The sequence below is a fragment of the Plectrocnemia conspersa genome, unplaced genomic scaffold (assembly GCF_051122295.1).
Source record: "Plectrocnemia conspersa isolate PC_06_02 unplaced genomic scaffold, ASM5112229v1 ptg000014l, whole genome shotgun sequence".
Taxonomy (NCBI): domain Eukaryota; kingdom Metazoa; phylum Arthropoda; class Insecta; order Trichoptera; family Polycentropodidae; genus Plectrocnemia; species Plectrocnemia conspersa.
The window spans coordinates 9945979-9966087 of record NW_028277178.1 but is presented as its reverse complement, the minus strand read 5'-3'; the positions used below and the strand labels follow the sequence as shown (position 1 = coordinate 9966087).

General features: G+C 33.6%; 3 protein-coding genes across 7 annotated transcripts in view; all 3 read left to right on the top strand.

Annotated features, from left to right (window-relative positions):
* The window catches only part of Rgl (Ral guanine nucleotide dissociation stimulator-like), a 35473-nt gene extending 23466 nt beyond the window's left edge, over positions 1-12007 (top strand). For 3 of the 5 annotated variants that reach the window (XM_088203782.1, XM_088203780.1, XM_088203779.1), the window contains 6 exons: positions 481-585; positions 4196-4464; positions 7955-8090; positions 8150-8341; positions 8413-9718; positions 9791-12007. In XM_088203782.1, the coding sequence (XP_088059908.1) occupies positions 481-585; positions 4196-4464; positions 7955-8090; positions 8150-8341; positions 8413-9718; positions 9791-9933 (2151 nt within the window). In that variant the 3' untranslated portion in view covers positions 9934-12007. The remainder of the gene's footprint in view (positions 1-480; positions 586-4195; positions 4465-7954; positions 8091-8149; positions 8342-8412; positions 9719-9790) is intronic. The other 2 variants (XM_088203783.1, XM_088203781.1) reach the window with 1 other exon arrangement.
* A 1122-nt stretch (positions 12008-13129) lies between these two features.
* Positions 13130-16526, top strand: Vps60 (vacuolar protein sorting 60). Its single transcript, XM_088203901.1, has 4 exons — positions 13130-13280; positions 13413-13730; positions 13796-13919; positions 15426-16526. The coding sequence occupies exons 1-4, from the start codon at positions 13212-13214 to the stop codon at positions 15593-15595; spliced, it is 681 nt and encodes a 226-aa protein (XP_088060027.1). The 5' UTR covers positions 13130-13211; the 3' UTR covers positions 15596-16526.
* Positions 16527-19609: 3083 nt separating this feature from the next.
* Positions 19610-20109, top strand: part of dysc (whirlin protein dyschronic) — a 94142-nt gene continuing 93642 nt past the window's right edge. Inside the window, exon 1 of the mRNA XM_088204584.1 lies at positions 19610-19895. The gene's annotated coding sequence lies outside the window, so the exon portion shown is untranslated. The remainder of the gene's footprint in view (positions 19896-20109) is intronic.

Here is a 20109-nt window from a genome sequence, read left to right as displayed (position 1 = left end):
TTTCAATAGCATATTTACCATAAATATTTACACATATTTTTGGAATTTGATGAACAAATTTACGTATTGATAAATTAATTTATATTGTTTATATACATATCTTCAAAAAACATATAAATTCCATTACTTTTGTCGCGAATTCAACTGCGTCACGTACACGTTACTATATTACATATTAATAATATAATTCTTAGACGAAGAGTGACGTAGAAAGTGAGATTAAAAGAGTTCGCGAAAATCCGTCCGTGTTTGCTTTTACGCTCGTTGGATCCATGAATAGAGCTAATTAGGAATTAATGAGATTCTTCTGCCTTGTGCGCCTAAAGATAACAATTCATTATTCAATCTTCGAATATTTACAAGTATGCATCGACTGTCGATTTTATTTGGTTGTTTTTCGACGTTCTGCGAAATTCTTTAATAAAAGCCTGTATTTGTAATCAAAATATTCGTTAATCGTATGTTATCGCATTGTTCCAGCAGCCCACGTGGAGGCTGTGGGGCGAAGAACGCACTGATGGAGCTGTTTACAACGTTTACCTCAAGAAGGTGCGATACCATCGTCCGACGAAGACTGCTTCAAGTGTGAGTATAATTTATTTGTAATATGCCGTAAGAAGAAAGTTTTCTTTATATGCTTACTTTCATTTTCTTCAATCCCCAGATGATTGATGATAGTTTTACCTGTCCCAGTTAAGAATTAGTGGTTCTAAAACTAACTATAGTTAATTTTAGAACTTCCAATATATCATGTTGGGTTTGGTTATGTTTGGGTTTGAAGAGCATTAAACGTACGTTTCACAACTGTTACAGTGAATGTGTATATTTCAGTGAAGTTATAATTCACTAGTTAAAATATAATTTCATGAACTAGGCCAGTTAAAATGGATCAAACAATTGCTTTATAATTTTACTTATCAATATCAGTGAAACTGTATCAATATCAGTGAAACTGTATTGATAAAAATGTCAAAGAAAATAAATGTGTAATATAATAAGAAGATATTATTATCTGATTAAAACTAACAATAACTCATTTTTATCTAAAAATGGACTTATACCACTTATAAATAGTTATTTATAGCAAATTTTAGAAATGGTAAAATTAACATTTTTTGTTCAACTGGTTATTGTTATGCACGTTTATTTTCAAACACCGCTATATAGGTCTACCATTAATATATTATTTAATTATTTATTGTAAAAATAATTAATACATACATTTAGCCAACTTTAAAACCATTAATAACCGCTTGTTTTAATTTTTATTATTTTTCTCTACCTTATACAATCTACCAAAATTTTCTTAAATTGACAGTTTTTTATACACAATACACACTATGCAAAATAGCTATTATTACACACAATACAAAATAGCTATTATTACACACAATACAAAATAGCTATTTTTACACACAATACAAAATAGCTATTTTTTAATATTTGCGAGATTAAAATGGTTGCAATTTTGTTTTAACTGCTCATAATGGGTATTTTATATGAAAAATAATGACTTTTTAATGGCAATAACTCAATTATACGTACAGTTTTATTCATTTCTGTTCTTAAACGTATTGTTTTACTGAATAACCGAGCTCACCTTTTCTCGGTAAACTTCTTAATTGCAATCACAATATGTTAATTTTGCTTCAAACACAATGATGATGTCATTGTAATGTAATTATGCGGTAAACTTGAACCCAATTAAAGTAGTCACAGTTTTTTAAACAATGCGGATTTCTTGTTAGTCATTTTGGTGTCGATTAATTACCTTCGGGCAAATGTCATCCAAATTTGTCACTTGACGATAATAGCTTTTACTAGTTTTCAATGATTCACGCTCGCACTTTGTTCGTATTGATATTATATATCACATATGTTTCACATAATCTATTTTAAGACCGAATAGAATTTATGGAATCCTCAAGAATCGCGACAGTTTGTCGGAATTACACTTTCAAAGTTTTCTCGTATGGCGTCGAATTGTTATTCTTATTCGTGTTGCCGATACATTAAATATGAGTTTGCCATACTGTCACTATACGTCATTGTCGACCCAAAGAATATAAAATGCCTAAATATAATATGTTGTGAGTATTTTTTGAAACTTTTCACGTGTAGTGACGCGTGCGATAGAATTTTCGTTGTTGACGTCGGAAACGTGTGTACGTTTTAAATTTACGGATATTTGCTCATTCTCCTGAAATATTCATAGTCACGAACTCTTTTAGAAAATTCCTACTTTATCAATATGAACATATCAAATTTATACCATTTTATCAGTTACAATGATCAGTAATGTAGGGGTTATTGATTTTACTATGTTTGAAATTTAATCACGTATTACATACGTTGTAATGTATAATGGAATCAATTTGTTAATGGTATGTTTCGTTATACATAATGTATGAAAACAGCATTTTAAAAATAATTTTCCTCGTCTCTTGTGGCGTATTTATTCACTTTATTTTTTATGAATACGTTCCAGAGATAATCACAGGATTTATGTGCATAATAATGTGAACATTTCAGCAGTCCACTATTCGTGTTATCTTGTGACAACACACCTTAAACAATCGTGGAGCTCATCACTTGTCTCATAAAAAACTCGTTAACTGTAGGCATTCGTTACTTTTGTGAAATAATCTATTTTATAATTTTTAACATGAATTTGCACTCAAGTGTTTTAGCATATGAAGATAGCTTAAATTGCTTCGAAAATTTGTATACATATAGATTATCAACATCGGATAATACTTTTTATCAATATTTGTTAGTAGAATATTGAATTTCGTTGTAAACAGTTTGTGAAGTTAATAGCCTAATCAGCGCTTGAAGCTGACCCATCATCTATTAGAGACAGTATCATTTCCAAGTTATATATCCCCCCCCCCACCTTTACCTCTAGAACGCTTTAGATATAATCGAATAAAACCTTTCACGTTCCCATAATATTAACTGACGGCAGTTAGATTATAAGAGAACCCTTAATCATGGCCATTGCGACCAATGAACCTAACTATTGCTGTCATGCAATGCTGGTATTCGTCATAATCTAACCTTTACCATTAAATGATAACCCCTTTCTTTGAATGATTTATATGGTGGCAATATTCGCATTCCATATGCCTTAAAAAAATATAAATCCAAATAATGTTATTGCTGTCGCGTTGGTTCTCGCATGGTTTTAATCAATAATGATATTTTCTTGATCCGCTTCGACCCTTAAAAATTCGCTTAGCTCGTTCAAGGGCTCGAGACTCTTCGTTCTGAGCCGAACGACTAGTTTTAAAATTGTGGATGGTAGATATCTTTTCAGCTACAAGATTTACATGCATCTATCTGGATTACTTTTTAAACCGAATCGAACGCCCGATCATGCATATCAATAGATTTCGATCGCGAGCCAGTTTACCTCTGAGAATGATTCAAATTAATTCATTAGAGTTTATTCGGCAGTTGCAAGTGCAAATGTGAATACTCTTGTCACTCTTGACTGAAAAAATTCGCTGCTACTTGAATTTAATTTGTTCTATAATTCCATTCACTAAAAGAGCAACGTTTTTTTTATGTTGAATAAATCAAGTTTTGAGGAAGTAACGAGAAAGAAGCACGTGATAGGCAGGTAGCTATTTTAATCTAGTGATGGCGAACGAAGTCGACTAGTGTAACACAGGCTTTAAATTAATATCAATTGGAAACTACAAGATTATAATATATTATTTCCTATTACGTTTATTAAGAATAATGACCGGCACGATAGACCAGTGGTTAATCGGTGACTAATTCCTGATAGACTTGGGTTTTTAATACGGTATGAACTCTAGTATTTTTCAATTGAAATCATGTCTATAAGATCGGAATTAGTGATTATTATGTAATTATCACACATTAGTTTTTTTGAATTTTCCTAATCTGACAGATGAATATCGTAATGAATAATTCAAATACAATTGAGTAGGGCGCCCATAGTGACATCTATAGATTGAGTCCGGTGTCTCACTTTTTATTTTTAGGTGTTGATTGTGTTTACACGGTTGTAATGTTAATGCCTGTCGTGTTACAATGGAAGGTTTACAATACATATTAGTAGTATTCTCATCTCGAATCAATTTTAGTTGTAAATAAGGAAATCTGGCTTCTTACTATGAGATAGAATGCTGTGGTCTATATTTTTAATATTTATCGTTGACAGGACTCCGAGGACGAAATATCCCACTTGGAATGGGAGACCGTGCGGGTCCGCTTCGTCAAGGCTGGCACCGTGGAACGTCTGGTCGAAGCTTTGGCGACCGACGACGGAGAGTTAGAATCGACCTACATCAACGTATTCCTGGCTACCTATCGCAGCTTTTGCGGGCCAGGTCGCGTTTTGGACCTTCTGCTGCGACGCTACGAGACCCTAGCAGCGCAAGATGACCCTCTACAACCCGCCGCATCCGAACTTGCCGAACAACACCGAAGGTACTTACATATATGATATAGCATGTACATACATGCTTCTAGCAGGTTCATTAGGCAACTCCTCTTCTGTGTGTACACTCAATCGTACCCTCCCTAGGTCACACTAGAGTGGACACCGTCTCTTTGTTCTTCCGTCCACTAATTATTGTTGTTATGTCCCTTGGTGTATTCTGTATTACGTAGTTGTGTTCGAGAATTGAATAGAGGAATTCTTGACGGTGACAGAATCTGACGCTATTGTTAAGTGGTCACCTTGACAAGGAAATCCTGCCATGCGAGACCCCGGACGAACGATGCGATGGCTGATGGCATTGTCCGTTGGAACATCGAGTGCTATTTAACTTATCTAGAATTCGATGTTGCTTGGCCGCTTGGAACAAAGAAGCTATTGCAAATTATACATTTTTATCTTAAAAGTGACGAAATATTGTGTACATGTGAAACACAAGCTTCAGCATAACGGACTACTTTCTTTTCGAATCCTAGTTAATTTGTTTGCACTGTGTGGTCGCCACATTATCATGAAATTTAATTCATATTATTTCTGAATACTTTAATATGTCATGCGTCTTTTATTCTTAATTAAAGTTAATTTCTGTTATTTTTGTATCAGTATACTAAAAATATTTACTACGAATCTTTCTTTATGGGTAGATTTGAATAAAATAATCGTTTCGTAACCTAAATCAGACAATATATTGTACATATACGATTATTTCGCGCCAATAAAGGCAAAGGAGGGTCACAACGATGTATTTATACCGATTTGGCGGACTGCTCGTAAAATTTCGCTATCAAATAAAGTCAAGATTGACCTTTTACCTTTGACCCTTCTCTTCGTTCGCGTTTGTGGTATTCGTTTATGTGCGCAACGCACTGTTAGATTTGCGTATGCGCAAATACGAACTTTCCTGATTGGATTAATTCACTCGGATTTAATTAGGTTATTACAGGCTGTCGCGCGCCTCGTTTCATGTCCGAAATTCGATTTTAATCGGTTCCCACGAAACATTATATAAACATGTACTTACATATTATACACATTCTGGGAATTCCTACTTTGACAAGATCGATAATCCGTTTCGGAGTCTCTCTGGCACTTTTCCAAAGACTTGGTCGTTGAACTGGCGCGTCTGTGTTTTGGTGTGCTCTTCGACAATGCTGGGCACTGTTTGGGTCAAAAATTGAAACTCGTCTGCTGTTGATCATAACAAGGAAACGATTATAGTATATGGCTTGTGTAAACAACTTGATCGTGTTACATGCATTGTATGTTAATGTTTTTAAGGCTATTTACGATTACATTAAGTTCACTAAATACGTCAGTAATTTATAAAAAAACCCCGCATATATTAATATGCACTATATCGTCGATCGATATGCGACACTGCGTAATGATTATAAATATCATTGCTTACATCAAGGTATTGGGGTGATATAATTCGAGTTTCCTATGTTGAGAGCAATTATTTAATTCAGTTTAAATCACGGATGGAAAAAATTAAATTTAATTTAGTATTTTTAATAATTAAATTTAGTTAACCTGGCAAAATAAAACCAACTTAATAAACTTTTTCCCCCTACGAGTATAGTTATTAAATTTGTTATTTTTTTTATAATGTATCGTTTTATTTAATGTAAATATTTTCTTTTAGTTAGCGTGTACTATGGATTATATATTTTTTATTAAATTTATTTTTTATACTTATTTTTTTTAAATATATCATTATGATAAGTCAATAAAAGTTAATTAGGTAGACGCGGTTTTTTTTTATTAATGAATTTTTATTGATTCCTTAATTTTTTTACAATTTGAAAACCGTTGACATTATTTTTATTGCTTATTAAAATTGTTAAAATCGGAGCCGGAGTCGGTAAAATTGTTAATAATTTTGTTTTAATTGTTATGATTGTGTAGGGTAGAATATCGATACTCCACCACTTGTGTTTTTTACAAGCGACTTTGCACCACCCAACCGTAATACCGGCAGTAGCTGATTACCGCAAAAGCACGTGCTTAGGAGCACAATATATGTGGGAATTTAAGTTCTATAAAAAAATTACCGCTTTGAGGGTTATTAAAATATATTTTTTGAGAAAAAAAATGTTGCGCACGTGGCAAAATGGTTCTGACTTTATTGAAGTAATCGGGAATGAGTATAATATTCCAAATTTATATTTACATCAACTGTCGTGCAAAATTTTGTTAAAAATATTTTATACATTATATAAAAAAAAATAAAACAATAAATACAAGCATTTGAAACTGAGAAGGGTTCTCATCTCTTAGTAAGAACATATGCCCAATATCTCTAATATAATATATGGGTATCCAATAACGTCTTTGGGTATATATCGCGGAAGGAAATGTAGTGAAAACCAACGCGAAGAACACAAAGGCGCATGAAAGTAAAATAATTAAGAACGTCACTCCAGCCGTGATTAGGGATCACGATCCTCATCCATGAGGGAAAAAATGGGAAGGAAGGAATAAAGAATATAACCTTTCTAAAAATATATTTCCTATCCTTATAGGAATATTCCATACGATTAGTTCCGAGATTATAAATATCGACGTCTACCAAAATAACCATCCCCTCGATCGCTGGTTTCGTATAATTTGAAATTGAGACTACTCAAGCGAAACCTTAAATACGATGATATATGGGGCAATTTAATGTTTTAATGCATTTACCTAAATAATATATTCTGCCTAATTGCGCAATTACAGCAATCAGTAGCACTGCGGTTGTTGCTACACATTTTTAGATTTTATGGTGATTAATTAAGTAGTCAGCATTTAACGATAATAAAGCTTCATTGTTCTAGCTGGTTCCCACGTCGCCTAGAGATGCGATGGGAAAAATGCTTTCTCTTCGCACTTTACGAAATTGCCATCTCGACTTACGACATGCCCGATTGACACTGGATTTTGGCAATATGTTTTTCCGCCGTTTGCGAAACTCGAGCATGTCTTCCGACAATCGAACTGTTCACGGACAGTGGTCTCGATCGGACGCTGAAAGCGATGCGATGCGTTTGCTCAGAGAAAGGAAAAACACCATAAGGAAAGAGTCAACGGTGGTGATTAATTAATTTTTACTTTTCTCTCTCTCTCTTTCGTACAACACTAATAAATATCTGGAACATAATTTCGCATGCGAACGGCGTACGATCGTGAAAGCGCTTCTTCCTTAGGTTATTTGCATTAATTCATTGTGCTAACAATCGGCGCGCGTGTAATTTTCATCTCGTGTGCGGCAAATAACAAATAGGAAACGACAGTGTAGCGTAAAACCCCTTTGAATGACGAAAAGTCGCATTATAAAAGACAGCAGCTCAAATATGTATGACATTTGCATAATAATGAACAAACGTTGAATACCTAGTTGCTTTAAATATTCTTTACTTGAATGGATGCCACCAACGATTTGTTTAGTATTATTATATTTAAGCCGGAAGTATTTTTAAAGCTACACATTTTTTTCAGAACGTTGGTATCAGCGCTCCATGTGTGGTTGGACAGCTATCCTGAAGATTTCAGACAGCCTCCGTCACATCCAGTTCTTCACCAGCTAATATCGTTCACAAGCGTTTATTTGCCAGGATCTGAGTTGAATTCCAAGGTATTTAATAATTAAATCCATCGTCGATAACGTCATATTAAAATATTATTTTATTTTAGGCTTCAACTCGATTAGATCAATGGACGAGAGATGAGAGTTGCGTCGATGGCTGGGAGTCAACACCTGGACCGTATATCGGTGCTGTGTGTTTGGCTCCCGGTATGCGAGTCGCTCAACATCATTTGCATGCCTATAGGTTCCCTGAAGTACCGCAAACTCATTTCGCAGAGCAGTTTACAAGAATGGATATGGTAAATTATTCATATATATTTAAGTTTATTATTTTATGAACTATATAAAAATTATATTACAATTTTTATAGGAGTTGTTCAAGAAGCTCGTACCTCATCAGTGTTTGGGTGCTATATGGTCTAGGCGAGATAAGAATAGGTCACACGAAGCCGCGACAGTCGTGGCAACCGTCAATCAGTTCAATGCTGTTTCGTTTAGGGTTATATCTACTGTTTTAGTAGAACCAAAACTACGGTCACAAGATAGAGCCGAGATCATATCCACTTGGGTGGATATAGCTCAAGAATTGAGAATCTTGAAAAACTTCTCTTCGTTAAAAGCGATTATATCGGGATTGCAAAGCAATCCGATATATCGCCTGCAGAAAACTTGGTCACTTGTCACTAAGGAGAAAATGGAGCTCTTCGACGAGCTAGCTAGGATATTTAGCGAGGATAATAATCAATGGATACAAAGAGCGTTGTTGATGAGAGAGGGCACTGCAAAGTTTGCCGATACAGTCGGCGAAAACGACAAGCAGCTTCAGAAAGTTTTTCAAAAGCAAAACACCCGCAGCGGAAACATTAGCCATGGAACAATACCTTATTTAGGAACGTTTCTGACTGATTTAACAATGATCGATACTGCAATTCCAGACGCTACGAGCGACGGTCTCATTAATTTTGATAAGAGGAGAAAAGAATTCGAAGTGCTAGCACAAATCAAGCTCTTACAAGGCGCTGCAAATGCTTATCATTTACCCGAAGATCCTATGTTCGATAGATGGTTCGATTCAGTGTTAGTTCTTGATGATAGAGAAGCATACAAACTATCCTGCCAGATTGAACCGGCGACGAATCAACCAAATATGAGGGATAAAAGACAGAAGAAACCGACAAACAATGTTCACACACAGGGTCACAGGAAGAACGATTCGATAGCCAGCAATAGCTCTAGTAACAGTTCTCAGTTTTATTGCGATTTTGACGCGAGTACCAACTCATCCAAGAACAACAGTTTAGACAGACAAGCTTCACCATCGCAAATGTCCAGTGGCAGTTCTAGTTCTTCCATACCTTCGCTCGACGTCTCATTATCCAGTGCAAACAGTTCAAATTCAAAGACATTACAAGTACCTAAGCCCAATAAAACTGTCGTTAATCACAATATGGGTACGTTGAGTCCTAATCATTCACAGAAAAGCAGTCCAGATTTTTACATAATTCGAGTTACTTACGAAACTGATAGTGTGGAAACTGACGGTATAGTTTTGTACAAATCAATTATGTTAAGTAATAATGAAAGAACTCCACAAGTGATTAGGAACTCCATGTTAAAGTTAAATTTAGAAGGGAATCCAGAAGAATATACTCTATCACAAATACTTCCGGATAAAGGTTAGTATTAACACGCTAATTAATAATATATTTTTATTACATAATGCTAAATTTGTCTGTTAATTCTTTCAGAAATGATGTTACCATCAAATGCCAATGTTTACTATGCCATCAATCCAGCATATAACTTAAATTTTATTTTAAGACCCAAGAAAAGCAATGATGCAAATGTAAATGGGGCCAACGGTAAAAACAATAAAGTTAAAAAAGTTTAATTGTGAACTAATAACGATGAGACATTTTACGTTATGAATTTAGTGTGCATTTCGTTTACATCGTAATTGTACAATGTTTAAGTTAATTTATTTAATAACACTAATGTTTGTTGTATATACATATAATATATGTTATGTATATTAAAAATATCGGTTGATGTTTGAGTATTTATGATATTTTGTTAATGTTAAGGTTTTTCTTGAACTGTTGAATCTTTCCTCCGGCATATTCTTATACACTACTAATTGCACTCTAATTGTCGGGACCAAAAATATTGAGGCTGCATATATGAAAAACAACATCTAAAAATTGTTCCAGTATACGTGATTCCGATGGAAGTAAAATTAAAAGGTGATATCTTAAATTATTATTATGGCGGATGTTAGAATTTATTCAGATATGTACGTACATATATATGTATTAGGAGTCATTTGTTAAAAATTAATCTGATATGATAGGAACAAAATCTCCGTATTCAACATTTGAAAGATGAAATGTGTTCAAGTTTATTAAATGTGGAGCGTGCTCAGATTGTCACAGAGAATGGCTTTAAATATACACTTCAATAGATTCCTCCATAGTAACTGTTTAGATGTAATACATTGTGTCTTTTCATCAAATGTGGTACATACATATATACTATTTTCGATGTGTATATTATATACTAATAAAATGTTTGTAGAGATGTTTGGATGTAGTTGAATGAATTTATCTTTTTAGTAATGAGCATGTGCCTGAAATATATTACAATTTGAATAGTGGAATATTTTGGCTACATAAAAAATATTAAGAGTGGCTGATAAATATACTGTATATAATAATTATGGTACCATGACATTTTAACTGACGCTTTTCATTTAACAAAGATTATGTATACATCGCTGTTATAAAACAAGTCTGTCGATTTTTTGTCTACACGTCTCTAGATGAAAATTGATTGTTTATATATCTATTGAGTATGTGTATTATCGATCCAAATATAGGGTATTTTTTGATAAATTTACACTAAATAAATCTCGTTTTAAATTTTAATTGAGTCTGTCTTTATAATTTTATTCAGTAGATTTCCTGTTGAACCATTTTTTATAGAAAATATAATTTTATGCATTTTTATTGAAAAACTCCAAAGTTTGTGGATCTGAATATACCTGTGATCATTTACAATTTAAAAGTTGATGTTAGGATTGCAACATGTTAGTGCGTGTGCATTTTTGTTGCATTTGTCGTTATTATATGTATCAATTTATCGTGTAACATAATTTGTTCTTAATTGTATCTTTGATATTTTAAAATTATTTAAGCTTTAATGTTAGATTACACATGAAAAACTGACTGTAAATCATGACTTAATCCATGTAAAATTTATGCGACTGCACATTGTCCATCTGGTGCCATAGAGATGACCTTTGATGTACTAAGCACATATTAAATATGAGTAAATGTTAATATAACATTTTCGTAGGATTAATTAAGCCACTATAAAAAATCGTTCATGACACATTTATTATTTAATTAACTTTTATTAAAGACCACCCACGTATAATAATTGAGAAGAGTATATCCATGATGAGTGTATCATTCATCCACTTAGGACAATCGGCTTAAAAGCCTATCGTGGCGATTAATATTTTAGCATTTGATTATTTTATTTTTAGATAAAATATAATAATTGTATTATTTATTGTCAAAATTGTGCTATAAATGTATTATTTCCCCATAAATAACAGACTGTTTTATCATCTTATTTATAATTATCTTTTTTTTTGTATAATATGGTTTTAAAGATTTTTTTCTTTAAAGCAGTGGTTGTGTTGCTGCATTTATATTTTTTCCTTCATATAAAAGTGGTGTTAATCTATCATTGGTCTTGTTGAAAATATATGTATGTTGTTTTTTTAAATACTCTTGTATTTAATAATGAATCAGGGTCGTGTAAAAATATTTGTATTCAGTAATCAATTAAAAAATGTAGAAAACAATGTACATTTTTGTGTATGTTATATAATTTACATTTTAAACAATGAATTATGTACTTAATGTTGTTAGAAATAAATGTTTGTGTACATTTTGCTATTTTTGCCTTTTTATTTTAATATATGTACAACAGGGCTGATTTTAAGCAAGTCGGGGTGGGGTGTACTCATTGAAATTAAAAAATTATCCTGGGGCCGAATTCGATTTTTTTTAATACAATAAGTATACTACATATGTATATTAAATTTATTTGAAGATAATACCGTTAGTAGAGTCTGCAAAACCTTTCATGAATTATTGGAAATATATGAATAAAAAACTTTTTAAAGATAAACTAAGTTATTTTTTTTATATTGAAGAAAATACGCAAATAGTGACGATACACTAATATTACCCTTTTTATTAAAATTAGAGAAAATATACTGTGGGGGGGGGGGGTCTATTTATTTATTTTATTATAATCAAAACTTGGCGGTACCCTGGTAACACATTCGGTGGCGACGCATTCTTTGACAGACATGGGCGATCGGTGGCGCCTCATTCGCCGGTTACACGCGTAATTAAATGACATGTAACTAAATTGTTAGCTTTCAAATTAATACAACTGCTGCCTCAATTTGTGTGTGTTCGCCACCCGCCACCACTAGTCCGCCAAAATAAAAAGAAAATGGTTTTGTTGTAGCCTATTTATATTTGAATATAGATTTTGTTAGGGCCGCTTGGCAAAACTTTGAGGGTTGCCAGGCGAGAGAAAAACCCGCCACGCCAGTGTTACCCAAGTGCCGTCAAGTTTTGGCTCTAACAAAATCTATATTCAAATATAAATAGGCCCCAACAAAACCATTTTTTTTTTATTTTGCCTGGAAACAAATATTTATAATTTAATTCTGCCTTGCAATATTTATATGATTGCAAATACGCCAAATAACACTGAATAACACACGACGTCTCGGAAATGAAAAATTAAGTTATAAATTTTTAAACGTATTTATGTAGCAAAACGTTGTTGGCTGCTTGCATAGCCGTTAGGGCCAAACGCAGCGGAGAGTTCATAATCATTGGTTTCTGAGCGTGGTGTCGACATTCTTAACAAGTACTATTATTTTTTTATCGTATTATTTAAAACAACAACTAGATGAACATACCTATTAGTTTTGTGTCATAGACAAATATTATGAAGTTCGAAATTCAATTTTTTTCTATATAGCAACATTGAACGCCGTCTGACAGCGGGTGTGTTTCTGTCGCAATACACTTTTATATTATCGTATGTTTATCGCTTTTTCGTAGCACCATCAGCAAAATGAATAGAATTTTCGGTAAAGCCAAACCCAAGGAACCACTCCCTTCCATTAACGACTGCATAACTGGGGTAAGATAGTTTCTAATACATTTTCCTAATGAGTCATTTATCATTAACTCCGGATTTATCTCAATGCTATTTGTTATTTTCCCACACTCTATCGTTTCTTAATTGACACTAATTTAAATACACATATTTAAGGTTGATTCAAGAGCTGAAAATATAGAGAAAAAAGTTCAACGCTTAGAGGCCGAGCTGCGAAAGTACAAAGATCAAATGGCGAAAATGAGAGAGGGTCCTGCCAAGAATGCAGTAAAACAGAAAGCTTTGCGTGTTTTGAAGCAGAAGAAAATGTACGAACAACAGTCGGATAACTTACGAGCTCAGTCGTTCAATATGGAGCAAGCAAATTATGCAACTCAGACTCTTAAAGATACTCACGCCACTGTTGCTGCTATGAAAGATGGTTTGAGCCAAATGAAAAAAGAATTTAAAAAGATAGATATAAATAAGATCGAAGTAGGTTTATATTATAAATATACTTCTCAAAGTGTGGACTATATATAATGTATTAATCATTTTAGGATATCAACGACGATATGGCTGATATGTTGGAACAAGCCGATGAAGTTCAAGAAGCTCTCGGCAGGCAATACGGAATGCCAGAAATTGATGACGATGAGCTAGCGGCGGAATTAGATGCTTTAGGTTATTATTATTATATCAGTCTTTCTTTGGTGACTTATTATATATGTTTTCTGTACTATTCTTCATAATTGCAATCCTGAAATTTAATCGTTACATTACAAATGTTTTCAAATCATATAGATACATTTTGCTTACAATCCAGCATTTGGATTATATTTTTCCTCTATTGTCAACCAAAAATGCTGTATTTTTGTTCCCGTAATATCTGGCCTCTTTATGGGCTTTTGTTTGTACTATTTGGAGGTCTATATTGTTTTCTATAAGTTAGGTTCACGCAATCCTCTGCAAGTGTCTATAAAACTGTATTTTATGGCTTAGAATATATTTAAGCCTGTCATGCGCATTGCTTCTTACAGAATGATTAATTGTGAGCAGTAGGTAGGAAATCGATAGTTTGGTTTGTTGGCAGTAGCGCGTAGTATACAATATCTTGCAAATTCCACAAGATACACAACATGACATTCTATAGATACAATCAAGGCATTACGATAATCTGTACTGGCTCACCCTATTGTGACTATGATCTTTTTCGATTAACATTATTGTACTGAGTCCACTTATCATCGCTAGTGATGAGAAAAAGCTCGTAACGAAATGCAAGCAGAAATTCAGTTCACTAAATTTTTATTGCCGAAGTATCGAGCTCAAGTTTTCGTTATTGTCTCGAAATAATAGTGGCAGTAATGTACGTACATTGAAATTGGAGTCTTCTGTTTTTATTTTATATCTTATTAGAATAATTGAGCTGATTAACAGGTGCATTTGTCTTGGGTTGCATTAATCCGTCAACAATGGATGTTCAGGTTTCATTACCTGCTAACTGTTTATACAACGATTTTTGTTGTCCTCTTTTTTTGGTGTTCGGGTAGTGGTTGGTTATCTTCAAAAGCGATACATTATTTTTCGTAATTGATAACGTTTTAGCATTAATTGCTTTAAAAAGCTATATTATTACTTTTTATAAAAATATATATTCGTACACGAAGTTAGTAACCATACAAAAAAAGTAATATTTCATCTCCAAGTGGAGACAACTATTATATCATAACCAGATTATATTACTTGTAAGTAGGGGAGATTGTTCAATTAATCCTTTATCAAAATCTGTTATCTTCCTTTAGGTGACAAATTGGGACATACAAAACATTTTCGAAGTAAAAGAATCTTTTTAATATATTAAAGTAATCACAAGCTGGTAATCATAAAGTAAATCAAGTGAACTTAGAGGAACTGCAGAACATCATAGACGATGTTTCGATAATAGTCTGCTTTAGAACTCACACCATTACGGTACTTTCTAGTCAACTTGTACACTTGCTGGAGTGATAGACGTGCATCATAAACTCTTAATTGTTGATAAATTTCAATGACGTTCATTCCTTTACTATTCAAAAACGAATGACAGAGCCTTGTTCCACTTTAGTACATGTTGCAAGTGCGGTGGTCATTTTTAGCTCCATTATATAAATAATATTTCAATATGCAAGTTATAATTAATGATTTCAGGTGATGAAATCGCTTTGGATGATGATACAAGTTATCTTGATGATGTCGTCAAGGCTCCGGCGGCTCCCGATAAAGAACCTGGTGCGGCTGAACCCACCAAGAACAAAGATGGCATATTGATCGATGAGTTTGGATTACCGCAAATACCAACAAATCCTCAAACCCATTAATATATTTAATATTACACATGCTTATTTGTAAATGCTAAAGGTTTTACATGCAATGTCTAAATTAGCGTTTTATTACTTAATTTGAAATTATAATATTAGGCATTTTGCTAATGCACACGTTAAGGTTTTATATTTCTGTATTGTTTTACAGAAGTGTAAAATATTTTTATACCTCAATAATAACACAAGTGCAATTCTGAGCGTCTTATTCTGAAAATAAATATTGCCGAAAAGAAGACGGAACTAATTGTTATGCTAACAAAATATTATAAACATATTACATGAAATGTATTTTGTAAATAAAAAAAAATTGAAATAAATGTTTTATTTCAAATTTAAAACTATTATCCCATATAAAATTCAAAACATTTAGTTATGTTTTGCTTCCTATAGTTTTTGTATATTATGAGTGGACATATTTTTTATTTTTAGTTAAAAATGTGTCTTTTAGACTAGTATTAAATTCTCGAAAAATAATATCAGAAGTAACATTAACCTTGCCTTTCTCGAAATAGTTAAAGAACTTTTCCGATTCCGAGAGATATTGATTTAACTGTATTTCGAGGAAAGAAATTATAAATATATAATAAGTGGTATTAATTCTTGACAATCACCATGAATTTGTAGTTTATAATGAAAGCAGTAATCAATATTTTATTCCTATAGTGATGTTTGAGAATTACTAAATTATGAAAATTTATATTTTAAAAATTAAAATTAAGACACATATAAAATAAAATATGAGATTAATTAAAAAAATTTCGGCGTCAGGGTGGTGAAGGGTGGCAATTAGACACCGATTGAGCCGCTGCAGTAATGTTTTTATTGAGATATGAGTTGTTTACATGGTTTATTCTTAATACCGTTATTAAACTCTATAACTATCGAATATACAATTCTCTAATGTGAAGGAATAAAGAATTCTTAAATGTGAAAGTCTTTAATTGAATGTCAAAGGAAAGGCAAAACTAATGACGTAAAATGTGCAAATTACAATGGAAAACACAGAAAATTATAGAGGTTGTCTGGATATAAGCAACTTCACCAAAAACAGCATTCATAACTTCGAAGAAAACAAATACAATTTGAACAAACCAACGCAAATACACATAGTAAACAGAGAACAAACCAACGTATGTACAAAAAGATAGAAATGACGTTACGCACCCGGTCGAAATAAAATGAATACTATGCTCAATCTACTAACAGTAGTTGTTTCTAAAATTGAAAAATGACCGTCTTACTAGATATTGTCACATGGAACGCCAACGGTCTATCGCAACACATACAAGAAATATTTTTTTTGAACAATACAAAATAGCAGTTTTGCTGGTCTCCGAAACACCAACATACTGGCCAACTGATCAGAAAAAAACTACTTGACTTGATTGACTTTTGCATTGTCAAATGAATAGATATAAAATGAAATTTAGGTGAATCATGTTTCGAGTTGTCATCAGATTATTTACCGATACTAGTAAAATTACAAACGAATTTAATCCACAAACAACATATTCCGACATTAAATAAGCATAAAACTGATTTGGATTTGTTCAGAGAAAACTTTCACCAAATTATTAAATTGGATATTTCCCTGAAAAGCAATGATAAAGTAGAACAAGCAGTAGAACACATAACAAAGGCAATTCTAAAAGCAGCTTGGAAAGCCACACCCAATCTTAATACAAATAAAAAAAAAGAAAAAGCACCCCGTAATATTAACAAAAAATAGCAGAAAAACGTAAACTACGTAAAAAGTGAAAACAATCAAGAATCTCAGGGAAGTACTCATTATTAAAGAGAATTCAGAGAGAATTTCTTAGATATCTTTACAAGAAAGAGTACGGATCGTATCCGTATCTTGGGGCCAGTGGCGTAGCTATGGGGGAGGGGGGAAGGAGCGGGCCGCCCCGGGCGGCACCTGCTTGGGGGCGGCATATTCGCAATGGGATCGTCTAGTGTGGTTCTTAACCCTGAATGCACTAAAACATATATAAATCCACGAATAACAAAAGCTTAATAATAACCAATTTATTATTTTTAAAAATTCTGATTTTATGATCCTGCAAAAAATGTATGGGGGGCGGCAATTTTAAGGATCGCCCTGGGCTTTACATACCCTAGCTACGCCACTGCTTGGGGCATTAGGATACAATTAATTGTATTATGTATGTAGTGTATATTCAATAAAGCACTTTATAAGTTGGTGAGGTGTGGGATCGTCAATCTGTTGATTTTCTGCTGCGAGTCGTGTCATAAAGAGTAGCGATTGCATACCTTATTCTTCGTCGTCAGGACATCAACGCTCGAATCAACGCTCCCCCATCCACAACGAGCTTGGCAGACACAATAATGTTTTCGGAGATAGCTACGAGGAACTGGAACCATTTATGTTGGATGGTGCACATCTATTTCAGGCGTGCGCTACTATCATTTACTAAAATCTTATTTATTTTGCAAAACATTTCGTGCGCATTTGTAATAATATTATGAAGTGTGTGTGTGTGTGTGTGTGTGTGTATGTATGTATATGAGTGCATGTATGAATATAAGCTGACGTATTTGTAGTAGTATCTATGTGTATGAAATTTATTTATTTATTCAAGTACATGTATAGAGCATTACAGCTTTATGCTAATGCACCATATAAAAAAAAACTTTATTCATTTAAATATATATACAATACTTTTTAGACAACGCGCTCACTAACAGCGAGTACCTGGATGAGAACAAATTATTGCTAGTCGACAGATAGTTATGCCAGAAGCTGTGCTAATTGGCGATTTGTCCAATACTCCAAACGTCCAATATTTAAAAAATCAAATTAAATAATAAAATAAATACTATTTCAGATATTTATATTATAAATATGCACTGCATCCAGGCACTGTCTTCGGACCACCTTCCAGTGTTCTTTAGGTTGGACGGTGAGGTCGATGTGGTGTCTGAGGGCATTTTTAATAATGCTATGAATCGAAGCTATGTTGTTCCGTTAAATAATACATATTCGATACCGCGTAAAATACCAGTTGGTGTACCTCAGGGAAGTATACTTGATCCGTTCCTCTGCATTCTATAAATTAATGAAATTGCAATTAAAAAAATTTTAAACTATAAAAATATTTGCAACGATAAAAACACGTTCGCTCACTGTTGAGGTTGGTTTAATTCTTAATAAGGAATTGTAGAATTTTTCGAGATTTACTGTACGCTGATTATATTCAAATAATTTACAATCTTTTTGTAGTTGAAATGATTCTCGGAAACGTCTTTCACTTTTGAAACAGTCATAGTGGATCATATATTTTTATGCATTCCCATAATTAAGGAGTTCTTACCGCTGTTGCTTCTCTTAGGAATATATTTATCGATTTTGTGCGGTATTTATAATTTATTTAATTTTACAATAATCGTAATAAAGCTCTGTTAATGATTTCTATTGAAAGAAGCCGTGTTTCAAAAATAATATTTTTTAATGAAAGGGTAATTGAAAAATTTTGTCAGGGCAAAAATTAAAGAATGGACTTAATATTTAAATAAAAGTTGTTATTATTCCGTTTTAATATATTATTTAAAAAATTAAATTGTTTATTTTTATTTTCCTCCTTTGAAGCTTGTCTTTTTTTCATTCAATTGTTACATTGATAATAAGCAATCTTGATTTGTAAATTAAACTTGTGTTTTGAACGAGCAGCATCTGGTAAAAAAATATGTACTGCGGCCCATTATCATATTTCGGTAGGGATTATTGTTATACATATTTGGGTGAAAACCATTGAATTAGTCGAATTTATGCGTGCTTGTCTACTTGCAGTTGCGTACAAACTACTAAATCGCTTTCACGTGACGTCACGATTGGACCGGTTGCAGGTGCGTCGCCGTCGTCGTCGTCGGCGGCGGGTCGGAGGTTGTCGTATAAAATTTTCATGGCCACCCCCCGGTATCGAGCGCTGACGTAAGGGCCGGGGTCAGGTGCGCGCGCCGAAGCAGGGCCGCCCATCGTGGGCCGCGGCCAGTGGGGCTCGGGACGCGGCCCCGGCCACCGCCATGACAGTGCACCACGGGCCGCTGACGGACCGATTCGCGCTTTCGCTCGCGCTCTCATGAGGTCGCGACACCGCCATTACTTTTATGCGTCGCACAAAGGACAATTGTTGCTCTGACACGCACCTGCCACCGTTGCCGCGTACGTCGTCGCCTACGTCGCCGTCGCCGCCGTCGCCGCCGTCGTCGTCGTTGTCAACCACGCACACGCGCCAACGACGCGATGGCGAAACAGGACCAATCATGAAATAGGCAGGTATGCGATGATAGGCCGGAGCCGGTACGGCTTTCACCATTCCCATTCAATTTTATTTTAAGCGACCTAATATCTTTGATGTAGTTATAATATTATATTTTAAGTGAACCGTTGACTAATAATTTAACAACAATTCAAGGCCACTGTAGTGATTTATTACTTTTTGCGAATTATTTGGGTTAACTCAAACAAGTTGACAAATTTTCGGAAATCA